General features: G+C 37.2%; 2 protein-coding genes across 5 annotated transcripts in view; both read right to left on the bottom strand.

The window, feature by feature from the left end:
• The window catches only part of serpinh2 (serine (or cysteine) peptidase inhibitor, clade H, member 2), a 39595-nt gene extending 31218 nt beyond the window's left edge, over window positions 1–8377 (bottom strand). For 2 of the 4 annotated variants that reach the window (XM_073906574.1, XM_073906575.1), the window contains exons 1-2: window positions 8065–8377; window positions 5431–6050 (exon numbers count right to left, since the gene is read on the bottom strand). In XM_073906574.1, coding sequence (XP_073762675.1) covers window positions 5431–6050; window positions 8065–8078 — 634 coding nt within the window. In that variant the 5' untranslated portion in view covers window positions 8079–8377. 4 annotated transcript variants of the gene reach the window in all.
• Window positions 1–19014, bottom strand: part of efnb3b (ephrin-B3b) — an 888832-nt gene that overhangs the window by 566924 nt on the left and 302894 nt on the right. The gene's annotated exons all lie outside the window — the stretch shown is intronic.

The raw sequence follows: 19014 nt of genomic DNA, 5'->3' as shown, positions 1-19014 counted from the left end.
CATTTGCAGCACACTGTGTACTCTGTGTACACGCACAGTCCACTAGGCTATTTGAGATAGAAGTTTTTCCATACCTGTCAGTCAAACGCAGATTCGCCAGGTGTCGAAACACTTCTGAAATAGCCGATGCTTTGAATTAAAGGTCTGCATTACCGCGGAACCTGACCAGATTTCTTGCGGTGCGGGAATAAATCTCAATAATAAAGCGCGAAAGCGGTCGGAAACTGATGTATTTTGAATAGGAGCGGGCGGCCGAACAATATAGCTCCCAACTCCCGAGCGAGCGAGCACATGTATGTATGTGTGTGAATGAGAGAGCATGATGCTGGGTTTAGCTTGTTTGTTGCAGTCTATGTGTGTGAATGAGAGAGGGAGCTTGGTGCTGTGTGTGTGTGAACGAGAGAGCGTGATCATGTCTTTGTCGCTTGCTTGATGTTGTGCGTCTGTGTGTGTGTGTGTGTGTTTATACAGACAGCTTGTTATAGGCTGTCTGAACTCTGTATAGCTGGGTGGTTTTCAGTTACATATAACCGAATTATTATAATAACTTATTAATATAGGTGTTTAAAGCACTTTTATGCATCATGTCATATCACTTAGCTAATACTGTAATTTTTCTGAACTATAAGTACCCCATAAATTTCTGTTTATGCAGCGATTGATATTCATTCCTGTTTTTTACACGTTGAAGCTTCAAAGTACAACTCTAAATAAGATTATTTATGCAAGACTATTATTTTAAAACTGGGAGAGGCAGGGATAAACAAATTTAAATGTGTATATTGTAAAACTTAATGAGGAAATATAAGTGAAATGCACATTTATGCATCATGTCAAATCACTTACCCCCCAAAAAACTTCTGTGTTTATGCAGCGAGTGATATTCATTTCTTATAGTTTTTTAAACTTCTAAGCTTCAAAATACAACTCTAAATGCATTTTTGAACTTATCCAAGCATCATACCTGCTATGTACATATCAGAAAACAAATAAATATATTGAATAAATAAACTAAATGGCAACTTTATTGCTTTGTTTACACTGATTCACATGTTGACATTCAACATTGACTAGTTTGGTAGCAGCATTAAAAACTGCTATAAAACTCTGAATTATTTATTCTGACCAACTCGTTGCAAAACAACAGTTTGCTGAAATAAATCAGACTTCCCATTGTGAACACAAGCAGGTGTGTATACAGTACACAAATACATACGAAAACACATGCATCTCACAGGTGCATCTGCTACACCGACATAAATCACTATAATCACACACACATGTATACTTTGAACACCCCCTATAGAGTGATTCCTTATCCTCCAAGCAAATTTTCCCCTTCAGCATCAGTCGTGCAACTGCTTATAGTCCATTTATCAAGCAGCAGCACAATCTGTACGAGCTAATTCTCCAGCACGCAAGACAGCAGAAGCCCAGCGGTGCTATGACCACTCTGTCTGATCCGGTTTGGCTCAAATATCATTTCTTGCTATTTTTTTAATGAACTGATAAAACCATTTTAACTCACAGATGACCTTGGAATTGGTTGAGAACTGGAGCTGAGAAAAACAAAAATGTGAAATTTATTCATGTTCATGTTCTTAAACTATTAATGGTTGGCTTAAATTATTTGGGCTGCAGATAATAAATTACTTGTTAATTGGGATATGAAGAAGTATAACTCATAGTGATGGGGATCCCAAGTGACTCTTTCCACCAAAAACAATGTCCATTGATTTATTATGTGAATCTTTTTGCAGTGGCAAGCTTATCACAGACATCACTTTAAGTATTTTAGATCCAAGGTCATGGGCAACTACAGCAATGCTGACGTTTAGACAAATAGTTTGATTATCAGTGTAATATTGCCTAACTATTTAAATATTTATTTACAAATTACAAAAAGATTTTAAGGCGTTTTTACCTTTCATACACTAATTTAAAATACAGTGAGTCCTCTTTATTTAAATATAAATTATTAATTTTAAAGAGTAAAAGATTAAATCAAAGGGGCACACAGTATTCCATTTAGAAGGGCTGTTCATTCATTAATTTTTCTTAGTCGCCACAGTGAAATGAACCGTCAACTATTCCAGATTATGTTTCACTCAGCAGATACCGTTCCAGCCACAACCCAATACTGGAAAACACCCATACATTTGCATTTACACAAACTCATCCACTATGACCAGTTTATTCAATTCACCTATACCAAATGTCTTTGGATTGCCAACTGGCAAAGCCAGGACTCAAACCAGCGACCTTCTTGCTGTGAGGCGACAGTGCTAACCACTGAGCCACTATGCCGCCAGAAAGGTTGTTCCCTTTACCATTAGCCTTCAGAGTATCAAATTCCCCACGCAAAGGATCATGGGGGCCAGAAATGTCCATCAGTTGTACCATTCAAAATCCTTCATCCCGAAGGGCCTTTCAAAGTGGCCAGTTTTAAGCACTTTGCTTTGGAATGACATTTCAAAATGGCGATCATGATTGTTTTAACTCCAAAGTGCCCTTCAGAGGGCGATATATATCCCATTTGGACACTCGTACAGTTCACTAAAAGAGTTAGTGCAGTTGAATGGATAACCTCAATAAATGATTCAGTGACTTGCACTTGCAGTGAGGGCCTTTACCCACCTTTACAATTGTTTTATGTTTCACACAAAAGATCTTCAATTACTTTCCTTTAGATTAGTCCTTATTTATCAGTAGACTACACAGGGGAATGAACCGCCAGCTATTACAGCATATGTTCTACGCAGCTGATGCCCCTTTAGCCATAACCCAGTACTGGGAAACACCCATACATACTCTCATTTAAACACACACTCATACACTTTAGCCAATTTAGTTCATCCAATTTACTTATACAACACGCCTTGGACTGTCAGGGAAACCAGAGCACCTAGAGGAAATTCACGCAAACAGTGGGAGAACATGCAAACTACACCCAAAAATGCCAACAGAGTCCCAGTCAGGACTCGAACCAGCTACCTTATTGCTGTGAGGCAACAGTGCTAATCACTGAGCCACCGTGCCACCCCAGAAAAGAGATGTGATAATTAAATTAACTTTAAGGCGCATGAGTTCTTGAAGGCGATTGATGATGGGATACACGTATCCGCACTACACAAATTCCAGTACAAAGCTGTATTGGAGATAGTGTGCATTTATTGTTAAATGGATACTTCACACAAAAATGTTCTTCCTCATTAATTCACACTATAGCAGATCTAAACTTTCATTATAAACTTTCATTCTGAATTGTATTCTTCTGTTGAACACAAAACAACATATTCTGAGGAATGTTGGAAAGAATAAGCCATTAACATTCATATCATTGTTCCTACTATGGATGACAGTGGATGTTTTTTTTCTAACATTCCTCAGTATATTTTCCTTTGTGTTCAACAGAAGAAAGAAAATCAAACAGGTTTGAAACAAGTAAGGGGTGAGTAAGGGTGCTTTCACACATGTGGATCGATTTATTTGTTCCGAAACAGGGAATAAAATTGTTACAATGTTGCTCTTTGCTCTTGGTGCAGTTCGCTTTCACACGGCAAAGTTTCTAAACGGACAAAAATAGCTAAAACTAGTCATGTGCGTGTAAACTCTCCTCACATTGGTCAGAGTTTCATGGTTTATTTTGCTGAGTCCCGCTCAGCTGTGATGCATCCTTATTTTAATATATGACGATGAGCAATAAAATATTATAAGCGAAAAGCTGTGCTTTAATTTAGAATGGTGACACCCACAGACATCGTCACCAAATACAAATCAGATGTAAGACTTTCTCACACATAGCCCTTGGCTAGAATTATGCATTATAGGCTTTACATTATAGAGGGAAATAACAGATAAACCAAGACTGCTGTTAGGTCAATTTTCTTGAAGGATAAACAGCTCTTATTAATATTTCATCATGCTTTCACTTTCGTATTTGACATGAAACTCACATTTACCGGTAGGAATGATGACATCCTGTCCTACTCATAATTCTCTCTTCATATAGCCGTATATCGTTATAATCGAGCCAGGCTCACCTTAGCCAGGCAACCTCGGCAGGTTGTTTTAGCGTGGATCCGAGCACGATTGCTGGATTCACATATGCCAAACAAGCCATGCTAACTGAGAAAACGCGTCAGGTTCAAAACAAAAGTCTAGTCGTGAAAGCACCCTAAATGACTGAAGTGTTTTCATTTTTAGTTGAACTTTTTCAGACCTGGGACAATGTTGCATGCTTTTTTCCCCCTGTCATATGTTAACACTATTAACTGGCCAAGACTGCCAGTACATGTACTGAAATGTTTGTTTTTATTTCGGAATGATGTTTTTAAATACAGTGCTCAGCATAATTGAGTACATTCTATTTTGAAAATGAATATTTTTATTCATTTCTCAGTAAAATTATTCAATGTATTATTGTGCATATTAACAAAACAGATTTAATAAACAGATATATTTATTGAAATAATATTTTCGTCATCAAACATATTTAGAAATTATTACAATTAAATGCAAGCAAAATATTGCAAAAACAATTCAAACTAAAAAAATTTCAACTAAAATTTTCCTTTTATTTTTTGCTTCTCTTGATTTTTTATTTTTTCATAATTTTATATAGCACATAAATTTGGGTGTACTAGTTTTTGTTAGATAAGCTCAAGATTTAGCTTCAGTACTGACTAATCTAATGTATTTGCACAAATATAATATTGTATAGCTTCCTATTAATTCAATTTAATTGAACATGAATTTTAAACACAGATTTGTGGGGGGTGTACTTATATATGCTGAGCATTGTATACATAAATCATTCACATAAAAGATTCAAATAACAAATGAACAAATAATTGATGTCTCAATACTGATAGATTGTACATCAGCGCTCTCCTGTCATTCAGAATTCACTGCTAATAATTAACATTTAAAAAGTGAATGCCTACAAATCTTTCATGTCTACCTTTCATTCAAAAACACTGATTAGTTCACGAACAAAACACTGCTAAGAACTCAAATTATAGAAAATAACAGTGTTCACTTCCCACAGGCAATTTAAGTGAAGTGTGGTTTTACAGTGCATCAGACAAGGAAGAGGCCATGAATTTTGCAATGGAGTCTGGCTACTGTCCAAACTCATAATGGACCATAAAGCTTCAAGATTAGACACAACTATCCTGATCCTCTAAGTACAGTAGACAAGCCACACCTTCAATTTAATGCAGTCTAATGCCTATTCTCAAAGCATGCTATTCACATAAGCTTTCCAGTCTTTCTCCATGGTATGCCATCTCTTGTGATGTTATTTGCAATCAGTGATAAAAAAATAACTTTCTTTAACCTCCTTTTGTGACTCAACCCAATAGCATACTAGACAAAGAACTTGGTTTAAGCCATCTAAATTATTTACAACTTATTCTTTCTTCTCACCTTTAAAGTGCAGTGCATTGGCCAGAATCAAGGCTCCAGCTTTGGACTCCAGTGCTGTTTTCAGAGCTGCTGTCTCTTCCCCATCCATCCCACTTTTAGCCCAGTACTGGAGCTTCTCCATGTCGGACTGTTTTTGTGCATCCTCCAGGGCCACATGCTGCATCCCAAAGTGGGTCTGGAGCTTCTCCAGAAAGCTCTTCTCCAGTTCAGGGGCTTGTTTGGAAAACAGTGCAGAGGAACTGTGCAATATGTAGCTGGTCCCATTTGATTCATGCACAGCCTTCTGTGCTGTGGTCAAAGTCTCTCCTACCACATTCTCATTTTTGGTGATCCTCAGGAGATCATGAAACTGGCTGGCTGTGGATCCTTTTGCTCCACCCCCTAGAGCCAGCAAGGAGTTGGCCAACAGAAGCGGGGAGATGAAGGTGTTGGTCTGGGAACCGTTGGTGCGGAGCGACCTGTACAGCTGCAGCCCCAGGCTCCAGGTGGGGTGATGTAAGCTGGAGATTTCTGGAGGAGAGCCTTGAACTTTTGGTTCCTGTGGAGTAGACGACCAAACGCTTTGTTGAGCCAACAGGAGAAACAGGAGAGGAACAGGAAAGATGGGCTGCATTGCAGAACTGGAGAAAAAAAGGGCAGAAATATTACAATATTATACCATTATACTTTGTAAACAAAACATTATGACCTTGTGCAGTGCGCACATACATTCAGTTGGTCTGATAATGATGTTATGGATGTCAAGTGCTTGCGCATTCCTATAGAGACTAACTGCACACTCTTGTACCAAAGGTTATTATCTGATTATCAAAAACATGTGTGGATGTGTACAATTTACGCAATGGAGCAAAACATGCTGTCAAGTTACGGTAACAATAGACCTTATTTTACTCTTAAATTGGAAAAACCCCATTATAAATCTGGATGGAACTACCAACAAATTGGTCTTCTGCACTTTGACGTCATCTCTGCAGCCCTATTTACTTTATATTGACTACTTAATTGGTGCACCGAATTTAAAATAGAAAAATGTTTGTCTTCTCACTACATCTCGGAAGTTCCTTTCTTTTTAAAGTGTCAAACACTTAAAAACACTTTTTCTCACAGATTAAATCAAGTTTGATTCATAAAATCAAGTTTCAGCCAAGTCTCTCTTACTCTCTCTCATTTCTCAAATGTTAATTAGTCTAAACCCTAAGGACGATTTGTGGTCCTGCGAGGCCTCGGGACACCAGCCTCTTGAAGACTTGCCAAAAAACTTTTATTTAAATGTATTGCATTTAATTATACTGTTGGAAAACTTTCAAGTACTGTTTCCTCATCTATATGAATTTTACATTTACAGTGTCCTGCCTTCAGATGCTTCAGCTAAAGGCCCTGCAGGGACCCAGCCCAGAGTTCATCCATTGAGCAAAGTTTCGAAATGATTATAATAATTTGTTGCAATTTTATATACTTTAGTTACTAGTGTTTACCATATATACTATAACAACAATGAAAAACTAGATTAAAAGAAATGTAACAATATGATTTAAAATCTTTTTACGAAACTTTCACTTATAAATCTATATTGAGGTAAAGTTGGTTTTATATTCACATATTCACACATTTTAACAGTCTCTTCATTGTTTATCACACTATCCTTTGATTATTAGGTCTGAAAACACATGTAAATATGACTTTAAAACAACATTAGCACTATTTAATTGACTGTCAACAATATGATAGTCATTGGCTGCTAATATGATTTCCTTATTCAGAATTTACATATGATAGGCTATTTTTCTGAAATCATATTATTAAGGAGAAAGGTTAAATGTACGAAAATAAAACCAGCTTTACCCCAATAACATCAATGATATATGTGGTATTTTATTGAGGTAAAGTTGCTTTTATATTCACACATTCGTTGTGACAACTTGTGACATTCTTTCGATGTTGTTTACCATGATACTTTAAATATTTGGTCTGAAATCACATGTAAATGACTGCAAAACAACATACTTTATATTTGATATATGATTTCACCATTTATAATTCGCAAAGAATACTTCTGAGATTATATGATTAAGGAGAACGTCCGAGCGTGTGAATACAAAACTAACTTCAATTGGTATTTTGGCGTAAAATGGTTATACTATGATGTTTTTCCATAATAAATCCTCTTTTGGCAATAACCTCGACGTCAAATTCATTCCCCAGACTGTTGCGCCGCTGACAGGGCATTAAATAACGACCAAACGTCCTCACGGCCTGTATACAGTACATCATTAAAATCCTCTCGAACCTAAACCATAACCGAACAGCGTCCTCCGGAAATTTCACTTTATATCCAAGAGATCACAGAAAAGACCGAATAAACAAGCCCCTTAAATAACAGCAGACGTCGGAGAATATTACACAGGCGGAACAGTAGATGTTGATTTTTGCTCTTGCTGAGCGAGCGCAGCTGTTCCGTCTGCTCGGAGAACTGAGGGGCAAAAAACAAAGTGGAAGAAGTTCCTTGTTTGCGTGTACCGTTAATTAATTAAAGCTTCCTTCTTTCTTTCGGCTTCTTCTGCAGGTTTGAGCTGAAAGGAACTGACAGGGCAGGTTCAGACGTGGCAGAGGAGGGTCTTTTCACAGTTTGCTCACTTTTCCTCCAGCATAATTCGCTCTTTGTGATCTCAATCCGGGTATTTTTTCCTCTTTCCAGATATCTCGCACTTTCCACTAACCTCCATGTAGCAAATAACAACGCTTACTTGGTTGCTGAGTCGTTTTTTCTATTACTCTCTATTAGCGTTAGATAGCATAAAAAGCGTCAGTGTGCATTGTGATTTATTTTTTGATTTCCAAAATCGATATTTAAGCTGTTTTTTAGGTTTTTTGTAAGCAACCGGTTGATTCCCCTCAGCTGTAACTCGAGGAAACACGCAGTTGCTATAATAACCGAAAGGGGGCGCGCGCGGTCTACACCGCCACGGCCCTAACATAAGGTCGACTTGTCCCTTAATAGCATGTCATGTATCCGCATGTAAAAGCATTAAACACACTCCTCTTCGTCCTGGTTTACATTTGAGTATCCAGAATTATTACAAAACTACTGCTTTGTCATAATTCTCCAACATCCTCAGAGAAAACTTCGCAAAAAAATCAGCTAGGTAAAGTTCAAGATTAGTCAATAAGCAGATAGCACAAGCAGACAGAATCAATTGATGTTCAGATAGTCAAAGATGGAGGAAAAGGAGGATCAGACCTGGAGACAGACTCTCAGATCACGGCAAACACGCTGCAATACTAAACAGCCTGCTGGGACATGACAGTACATAGACTCTGCCAATTACTTCTCTAATCCACATCACACTCTCAGATAGTCGTCTACAAAGCACACTTCGGCGAATGCACAAGTGCCAGTCCCTCTAGGACTCTTTTTCTGATTTTTGCAGCCTCAAAATTACCTTCTCAAAATTTGCAGCACTATTTTCGGCACAGGGCTATATGAATAATAGATACAAATGATAGAAATATTGTGAATGTTGATATATCTAATATCTACATATCGCAGTGGTTTGTAATAAATGAGCAATTTAATCAGAGATTATGCTTGTGTGCCTGTCATTATCTGCAATTAGACGTAAAGAGGCATCTCTGAAACAAAGCAGAGAGGACATGCTGTTTTATTATTACTTTATTTATTTTATATAAATAAGACAGCAATGATGTAACACTCTGTTTCAAACGCGTTTGTTTATCTGAGTGTTCTTGATGTTTTCAGGCTGATTAAACTATACAGTGGAGGAAAGTGGTGGGGATATTTTATTTATTGCTGTTTGCATTGTTAAACTTTATGATTTGTTCTGTGTAACATTAAAAAGTTTTCTTCTGCTTTCTGAACTTGGGTCAAACTTTATTTTGATGGTCCATTTGTTGAATTTAGTTACATTGCATCTAATAGGCTGTTAGATTAAGGTTAGGGTTAGCGTTAGTTGACATGTACTTGCAAAGTTTCTTATAGTCAGTTAAATGTCTGTTGCAGGAGCGGTCTCAGCAGATATTCAGCAGACAGTTTACTAATACTCAAATGGACCATCAAAATAAAGTTTTACCTGAACTTGTAATTAGGCTGTTCATTTTTTTTTTTTTTGCCCAAAAAGAAAATATAATGTTGGTTAAAATATATTATATCTCTTAGGATAATGCATTATTTAGCAAGCATTATCACATTCAATCTTGTCTTTTTTTCCTTAATTTTTAAAATGTTTTATTTATACATTGTAAAACACATTACAAAAACAATATGCAAATACACTAAAGAGTATTTTGAGCAAAAGAAAATTATTACATAAAAAAAACTAGTGCAATATTACATACAGAACATACTGTACAGGTCTAGGAGTAGGAGTTGTGGACTCAATCAGAAGGAGCAGGATCAGGCTGAAGAGTTTGGACATGTTTGTGAAGAGGTTTCCACAGTTTAATGAAAATCGTGCTAGGTCGGTGAAGAGAGTACCTAATTTTCTCTAATTTCATAAAATAAAGAACCTTTCTCATCCAACAAGTGTAAGAAAAAGAGTAAGGGCTCTTCCAGTTCAGAATAATTAACCGCCTAGCCAGAAGGATTAAAAAGGCTACACAGTCTACAAAATGAGAGGGTAAAATGTGGCCGGGTGGAAGAACCCCAAATAAACCAATAATTGGACAAGAATATCAACATTGGTAATTGCAGACAACGAGAGGAACATTTGCCTCCAAAAAGAAAGCAGGAAAGGACAGGACAAAAATATATGCATTAAAGTAGCTAAACCAGAATGACACCTGTCTTTACTTCATTTTTTGGCCTCAAGAATTATTGAGCTCAGTAATTTACAGTGTATACAAATGTAAACACTGAATACAAAGAGAGAAACTTAAGCTTTACCTTTTTACGATGTATCATTTTGATAAACAAAGATTTATTTTGATTATTTTGTGTCCTTTATTGAAAAACTAATCCTCTACATTAGCAAAATGATTAGTTTTAGTAAAACACATGCTAATATAAATGTATATAATATCATGTATTTGTTCGATTAATCAGCATTGTAGGCCTTTTGCATTGCATTATGTTTTTCCCACTACAATTAAAATGTTAAAGCTTTTTTAGGAGATTTAGATAAATAAATTAGATTTATAAGTATTTTATGCAAGTAGTCTGCTGTATTGTGAAAATATATAAAATTTTCATGATGGTCAATGTGCACTTACAGTTGGAGTGGTAATGCGGTCATTCACAAACTGAGAGCAAAAGGTTTAGCAATCAATTTAATGCACTTGAAGTGGGCTTTGGCTGAATGCCATTGTAATATTGTCACATGACACAACTAATAAGGATGTTAAAAAATTTCGGCAATTAAAAAAAAAAATTCTCTAACTTTTGCATTTGCTTAATTTTGCATTAAATTCTGCAATCACAGGATCCTAAAGGGACTGAAGTGCATGCTAGGCATGGGCTGGTATGTTCTGACGGTAGGATAATCTTGGACAAATAAAATCACAGTTTTACGGTATTGTGATTGCACCTCCAAAATATTTTCTTTTTAAATGCCTGGGTAAAAAAAAAAAAAAAAAAAACTTATTTCCCCATTGAACACAATAAATTTTATTTTGAGAAACATTTAAAGTATTTTGGAGCAGTAAACATGTCAGACTAAATAAATCAAATCAATCATTGACTTCTGCTGTCTTTGTTTGTTTCTAAAACATATTTCTTTACAATTTAAACCAACATTTAGGATTTCTTTTCTACTGAAGATACTGTTGTCTAAAAAAAAAGGTAAAAACAAAAAAAACTTTACATACAATTAAAGTCAGATTTATTAACCCCCCTGTTTATTTTTTGTCCAATTTCTGTTTAATGTAATGGAAAGATTTTTTTCAACACATTTCTAAACATAATAGTTTGAATAACTCATTTCTAATATGTAGTTTATTTTATCTTTGCCATGATGACAGTAAATTATGTTTTTCTAGATAATTTTCAAGACGCTTCTATACAGCTTATAGTGACATTTAAAGGCTTAACTAGATTAATTAGGTTAACTAGGCAGGGTAGGGTAATTAGGCAAGTCATTGTATAATGATGGCTTGTTTTGTAGACTATCCAAAATATATAGCTTAAAGGGGCTAATAATTTTGACCTTAAATTTAAAAAAAAAATTAAAACTGCTTTTATTCTAGCCGTAATAAAGCAAATAAGACTTTCTCCAGAAGAAAAAATATTATCAGACATACTGTGAAAAATTCCTTACATTGTTAAACATCATTTGGGCAATATTAAAAAAAAAAAATTCAAAGGGGGCTAATAATTCTGACTTCAACTGTATACCATAGGAATGGTTTAACAGAAATTTTTTGGCGGTTTTAAAACCATGACTTTCCCAAACTGCGGCATACCTTAAAAACAGTTATCGTCCCATGCCTAGTGCACTCACAATGCTTCTGTTTGACTCTGACACAAACATACAGTAGACACACACACACCATAGCTTTGACTCTTGTGTTGTGATGGCTAATTAGACATACATGCTGTACATATGCTTTTTGAATCTAAAGCTGTCAGTGGCCTCACGCATCACATCCAGTGCATTCACCCCCAACGCTCTCATACTGCTTGCATGCTGACTGGAAATACGCCCCTCCTTCACTCCCTCTCTCACACACACACATGCGCACACTCTCAGTAATGATGACTAATGTGTGACTGGTCATGGCTGCTTGCTTTATGTGGAGGATAGGGCTTAGTGGAGTAACTGGATATGTCTTAACCATCTCTCTGGGAGCTGCTGCCTTAAGGACCTTCGCAGAACATCACAGTCATTGGAGCCTGTAATTAGTTGCCCTTTCATACTGGTCTAGAATCACCCCCCTCCCTGTTCTCAAATCAAAACCTCAGCCGTTATAAGAGAAACTGTTAAACCGATCAGGTTATCACAGCCAGCCAAGCCTATAATGAGCAGCTTTCACAGATACACCGGTCCAGGTGATCCATCTGCCCGCGGCTGCTTCGCACCTAAACGAGTCCCCAAGGAGACCGCCGAGATCTCCGGACACCCTGTGGGAGATTTGCATCTTCCAGGGGTCTCACCTTTCACCATTGCAAAACACCTTTACCCTTCGCTCTGCTACTCTTATTTCAGCCTTTGACCTTCTAGAGGCACCTTTACAAAGCTCATTTCGCCCCTATAGCTGTAACAATGCCGCTGATGTTCTCCTAGATTTTAAATTCCGTCTCAGGATCTTGTTTCCACTTATCAGGTCATTCAAACAGACGGATTTTCAACTTTAGCCTTGCAGTAGGTCCATTGGTTAAATGTTTGCTCTTAGGCCATGACGACACTGCAGTCAAACATCTGCAAGAGAACGTCTAGCTTGTTTATTATGGGTTGTTTGTAAAGATGAACTAATATTCTGATACATAATGCAGTTCTGAAACAACCAGAACACTTTAGCAACTATGGGGATGCACCTAATTTTAACCATAAAGACATGTTCGATAACAATAGTGTATGCGTGTATTTTTTAAAACTATATCTGTATAATTGATACCATATATTAATAATAAAGATATAGTTTATAAAAAACATTCCATTTTCAACAATACTGTTGACAGCACAGAGAAACAATATTGTTAGAATCACTTCCAGAATGATTATTTTCAGCAGATGAACAATAACAACACTGAAAGCGAACCGCAATCCATCCTGCTTTAAAGAGCGTGAGCATTTAAAGCTGGAGAAGACAAAACCTCAGCGTGTGCTTAGAATAAAATGAACAATATCTTCTGCTGTTGTGGTTTGCAGTGTTATGAGTGATTGTGTGAGCAGTTTATTTTATTTTTTTAATATACTCGATTTGTAAGTGTTTTGAGTTTACATTATATTGCATCTACTGTATGGATGCTTGTGTAGTTTTTTTTTATTTTTTGCGTGAACAGATCTTGAGCCAATAATTATGTATGTTTTGGCCAATAGCCAACAAAAGGTTGGATTTTAGATTGTTGAATGTTGTAGATTTTAATGAGTTATCTAAAATATAAAAACAAACAACAAACTTCTGGTATATACACAATAACTTTAATAGTTTACATGGTATGGTGTAGATACAACTAATCCAACTGATCCAACTAATCAAGGTGTTCAAGTCTACTAAAGACTATTAAGCAGGTGTGAGGAGGAGGTGGTTGGAGCTAAACTATGCTGAGCTGCAGTCTTCCAGTGATTAAGTTTGAGATCATTGGTGTGAAATGTTTATATTTTGCCTAAATTTATTAATGACAACAACAATAACACTCATACTACTACTATTAATAATAAGAACAATTATTATTATTATAATAGATAGTGGCGACCCTAATAAAAAAGGGACAAAGCCAAAAAAATTAATGAATGAGTAATAATATTGAATGAATAATAATTATTACTACTATTGTTATTGTTGGTTTTAACATTATTATACAATTCTGGCAGAAACAGTAAGCCAGTCATTATTTTCTTGGCTAATAACCAGTAAATGGCTGACAGAGTAGAATTTCAATATTTAAAATGAAAAAGAAACAAATAAATTTCTGTCAAAAAAACAGTTATTTTTGACAGAATAACAGTTACAATTATTTCCATAATATTTACAATAACTATTCTGTTAAAGTGCTTGGGTTAAAAATACCCCAACATGTAACACAATTGTAGGTAATTATAGCACCTTACCAACTATGGGTTATTTTAACCCAATGCATTAGGTTATTATGATTTAATGTTATTTGTTGGTAATACTATTGCTTCTATTACTATTGTAGTACTACTATTCATTTTATATTTATGGCTTTGTAAAGACATACAGTTTTCAAAAATAATGAAAATGCTTTATTTCAATTACATTTTAAGCTCCAGACACATACAGTAAGCGTTTTTATCTATTTATTATAGATTGGCTATGAAGTGCGCGTTTGCATCATCAATTAAGAGTGCTGGTGAAATGAAAAACACAACACGGAGAGGATCAATAAAAACAACAACATTATTGCGTTAGAGCTTGAATAAACTTTATAACTCAAAAACAACATTATGTACGCATAATAATACAGCTGTTCTGTATCAGTTAAATCAGTTGACTGTTGAAATTCTAAATTTTAAACCCAACTGGTTGAGTTATTAAATAAATAACCCTATAAAGGTTCAAAATAACCCAAAATAGCACCAAATATTTTTGACTCAACCACTGGGTTCAATAAATAACGTTTTTTAGAGTGTCAAAAAATATAACAAATTATTCATTTATTTTGCTTCGGCTTAGTCCCTTATTACTTATCAGGGGTGGCCACAGCGAAATGAACTGCCAAGTATTCCAGCATATGTTTTATGCAGCAGATGCCCTTCCAGCCGCAACCCAGTACTGGGAAACACCTATACACTCGTTCAAACACACCAATTTTAGTTTATCCAATTCACCTATAGCACATATCTTTAGACTGTGTGGGAAACAGAAGCACCTGGATGAAACCCACACCAACACAGAGCACAATTGCAGTGAACATGCAAACTTTACATAGAAGTGCCAAATGGCCCAGGCGGGACACAAAACAGTGACCTTCATGCTGTGAGGCAACCACCGTAGCCACCATGCTACCTAATAGCAATTTTTTTATTTTACAAAAAAAAAAACTAAACTAAAATTTTTTTTAAAAGTCCATAAAAGTTTGAAATAAAATGTTATTAAAAATAACATTTATTGCATTAAATGCCCCAAAAGGGCACAACTTCCCTTTGAAAATGTAGGATATCTCTTTATAGTGCCTGAGACAATATACAGAAATCCCTTATATGTACCGTTCAGCTTAATTGCCTTTCCTTATGGATACTGTCTTGTAAAAAACACCCCGAGACTGAAATTCACAGCTCATCTTGAGCGCGAGTCTCTTCCAGCATCTTCTGGACACCTTTAAGGCAGAGTATTGGTGTTCGTCCAGTCTCATAACCTGCAAAACGTTCTGCCAGCGACAGGAGACGAGAGGCAGGGCGAGTGACATTTACGGTACAATAGGCCCCTGATTTACTTTCCGTACGAGCCTGTAGACAGTACAGCTCTCTCACACACACATACATACACACCTTTACTGCAGGGTCTTTTATATGTTGGAGCCGATTCAGGACAAACAGTGAGGTTCAGCTCTTTCAGTTCATCATCATCCCTGACCCGTGGGCCGTTTCACGCTCAGTCTCCCATATATGCTGCTTCGAGAGCAGTCGTTCTCATTTCCATTCAAATCCCCACCATAATGAGAGATTTAGAACACCGCTCTGAGATCAGCGTTAAAAGAGAAGATCTGTCAGCACCCTGTTGTAGTGGTTTAGATCTGCGTGTGTTGAGTGACGAAGCTGTGGCATGTTTCCCAGTGCTTTTAATCCACGATGACTCCACGGGTCAGATGCACAGCAGCAAGTAGGCCCGAAAAGAACATAAACACGCACGTTTCCTCAGTCTCTCCCCTTCTTTCTCACTCTCTCATTCATACAAATACACACCCAAGAGTGTATAGTCTACAGGAGCGGAGGTCTAGATAGCAAAAAAAAAAAGCACAAACACACACAGACAGACACAGTCGGGGGGGAAACATGTTCACAATTGTCAGAAATCACAGCGCCATCTGTTCTCTGTCTCAGATGTTTCCAGGCAGAGGCTCGAGGAGTTTCCTGCGAGACGAGGCAAAGCGGGCGGCTGACCCTCAGGGCCATCCCGAGTCAAGGAATAGAGTGTCGGGTGAAGGGAGCAGATGACAGAGGTGCAGTTATGTGAGGTTTTTACTTGAACACCGCTCTGGTTAAAATGCACTTATAGCTACACTATGGAAAAAATTAAGAGATCACTTGGAAAATTTCGGCTTCTGACAGGTATGAGTGTGAGTGAACTATTGATATTTATTTCATTCTATGAAGGTCAGACAACATGTTGTCCAAATTGTATGGATGTTTGGCAACACTTTAGTTTAACTAACAATTCACAACGTTTACTATTAGCTAATTATGTGTCTATTATTAAGAAATTATTTTTTAGCACTCCCAATGCCTAAACCACAACTACACTACTAACTATTAATAAGAAGCTAGTTAGTATTACATTGTGCTTTAATTGTTTTTTTTAAATTGCTTTAGTAGTTTGTTAATAGCGTTTATGTATGTGTATATTTGAATTGTCTTCTGCCGTTTACTCCAATATTACTGTTAGTATTTCTTATTTAATTTCCTGTCCTTCTTTACTCAATCCATCCTTTCCAAACTCAAAACATATAAAAGATGTAGAGACCAGTAAATATACCAATAAAAAACACACATGGAGCTCTTTTGTTTTGCTTTTTTTAGTTTATAGACCTGCTGTCATGATCACTATAGTGTAAATGCACAGTACAGTTACAATCTTATTGCCATATTATATCATTATGATATCGTTGCCTTTAGTGATGTCATATGAAGCAAAGAGGTCATGATGACATATGATGACGTGTGCAGGTGCTGTAACGCTTCACACTCTGTTTGAAGGGCCAAGGGGAAGGGGAAAAGGTAGGGGTACAAATATAGAATTGAGATTGGGCCTTAGTTTGGTTTGAAACCAATAAGAGGTGAAGGCCGTTGTAGTAAAGTACCCACCCCCATTATGTCAGTACCAGACCATGGTTGAAACCATATTTTTACATTAGACACTCATCTGATGTTTGTATTTGCAGCAGCTCCACGCCCACAAGTTCAGGCGTAGGGTAAATTAGGCAGTCCAGTCTCAGTGTTCAGTCCATACTTTCACTGTATCTATTCAACTGAGGGAACGAAACCAACCCTGTGAAGTCAGACACAGCGACATTCCAAGATGGCAGCGCCCTAGGCATAAAAACTATATTAAAACTTGTTCCCCTAAATGGTTTCATCTATCGAGTTTAATATATTTTCATTATAGTGGAAATAAATTTACAAAATAATAAACTTGACTGAGTGCTTCACTTCCACTTTAAAGCAAAAAGGCATGAATGAATAATTGATCAACTGAAAAATAAATGCTTAGCCATTAGTAGCATGAATGCTTGGGTGATTCCTGATCATATTACATTAGCCATATTAGTGCTGACCTTTGACCTTTACTATGACCAATACATATCAGTATGACAAAACATCCACTAGACGCACGCTCGCGAATCCCGACAGATGCAGTGTGCCATCCATCTCCTGTTTCATTAATACTACTAACAACCTACTCATCATTTCACTTCTATGCCTGTGTGTTTTAGGATGTGCAGTTTTCCACATACAAGCACCAACACCAAGACATTCAGAAACAGGCTGCTGATGTCTCTAAACAGTCTGAGCTAACTCAGACATGATCACATACACATGCTGCTTTAAAGCTCACATGCTGGTTTATACAGGCACACCTTCCCAGACAGATGGACAGCCACGCACACAGACTTTGTTCAGTTCTCACACTTTCTTGAACACACATGGTGATTTGCTCAAACAGATACACTCAGATACTGTTTTCCCTGCTCTCTCTCTCTCCTTCTCTCTCCACTCTATCAACAGAAGCGAGGTTAACTGGAGCAGTTAATTGCTCAGAGTGAGTCAGCGATGAGTGGAGTGTTTGGAAGTGGCACACACTCCTGTGCTGACAGCTGTCTTTATATAAACTGAACACTGCTCAACCCAGAGCAGCTTTCCGTCCCCCCAAAAAATCCGACCGGCACGGTTCTGCAACACGTCTTAGATCAGCAGGGAACGGAACAGACGCCGGAGCGCTGCAAACCGCGCCTCCCACCGCCTCTCTCTCCTTCCCCCCCCTGCATCCTTTCTTCACATTGTCCTGCTGTGTCTCCATCTCTCTTTCTCTCTTGGATTCTCTCTCTTTCTCCTCCTCCCTGCTCGGCTGCTGCCAGGAGCCCAGCTGGCACTGTCATGTCTGATAGCCTGGAACAGACTGGGCGTGTGGAGGGGGGATGAGGGGGACCACGACGCTGAAACGGCTACAGCACAATGCATTATGCATTACAGGAGCGTGTGTGTGCGTGTGTGTGTTTCCATGATGCGATAGGTGCATGTTCATTTTTGCCTCAAAGAGGTGAATAAGTACGGCTAACATGAGCGTATGCTGATTTGGTGCTCGGCAAAAGTTTTTGTTAAAATTGCTGCTAATTTGTTCACCTCAGGCCTATATGTAAGATGTAAGTGAACTTTTTTTTTACTCTGGTAGAACATTAGGGACGATTTTTAGCTGAACCTGGGGTCCTTGGTGACATTAAATGCAAGTAAAAAAATAATATGTACCACCAAAACAAAATGGAAAACATGGGAGATTCTGTCCATACAAAAGTGACAGGACGTTCAGACTAGCATTGGAGGTCCCAGTTTATATTAAGTGTCCTTAACTACTATGTACTTACATCAAAAAATAAATACAATGTACTTACTGTGTTTATAATGTATTTGAGAACACGTGGTGCTTTTGAGTTGGGATAGAGGTTGGGTTATGGACAGGTTTGGTGTCATGCGTAGGTTTAAGGGTGTGTTAAGGTGTAAGGGATGGTCAACAGTG

This window comes from Danio rerio, chromosome 7 (genome assembly GCF_049306965.1).
Source record: "Danio rerio strain Tuebingen ecotype United States chromosome 7, GRCz12tu, whole genome shotgun sequence".
In the NCBI taxonomy this organism is placed as follows: domain Eukaryota; kingdom Metazoa; phylum Chordata; class Actinopteri; order Cypriniformes; family Danionidae; genus Danio; species Danio rerio.
Note: the sequence above shows the minus strand (reverse complement) of the source record. Positions and strands in the feature narration are given on the sequence as shown.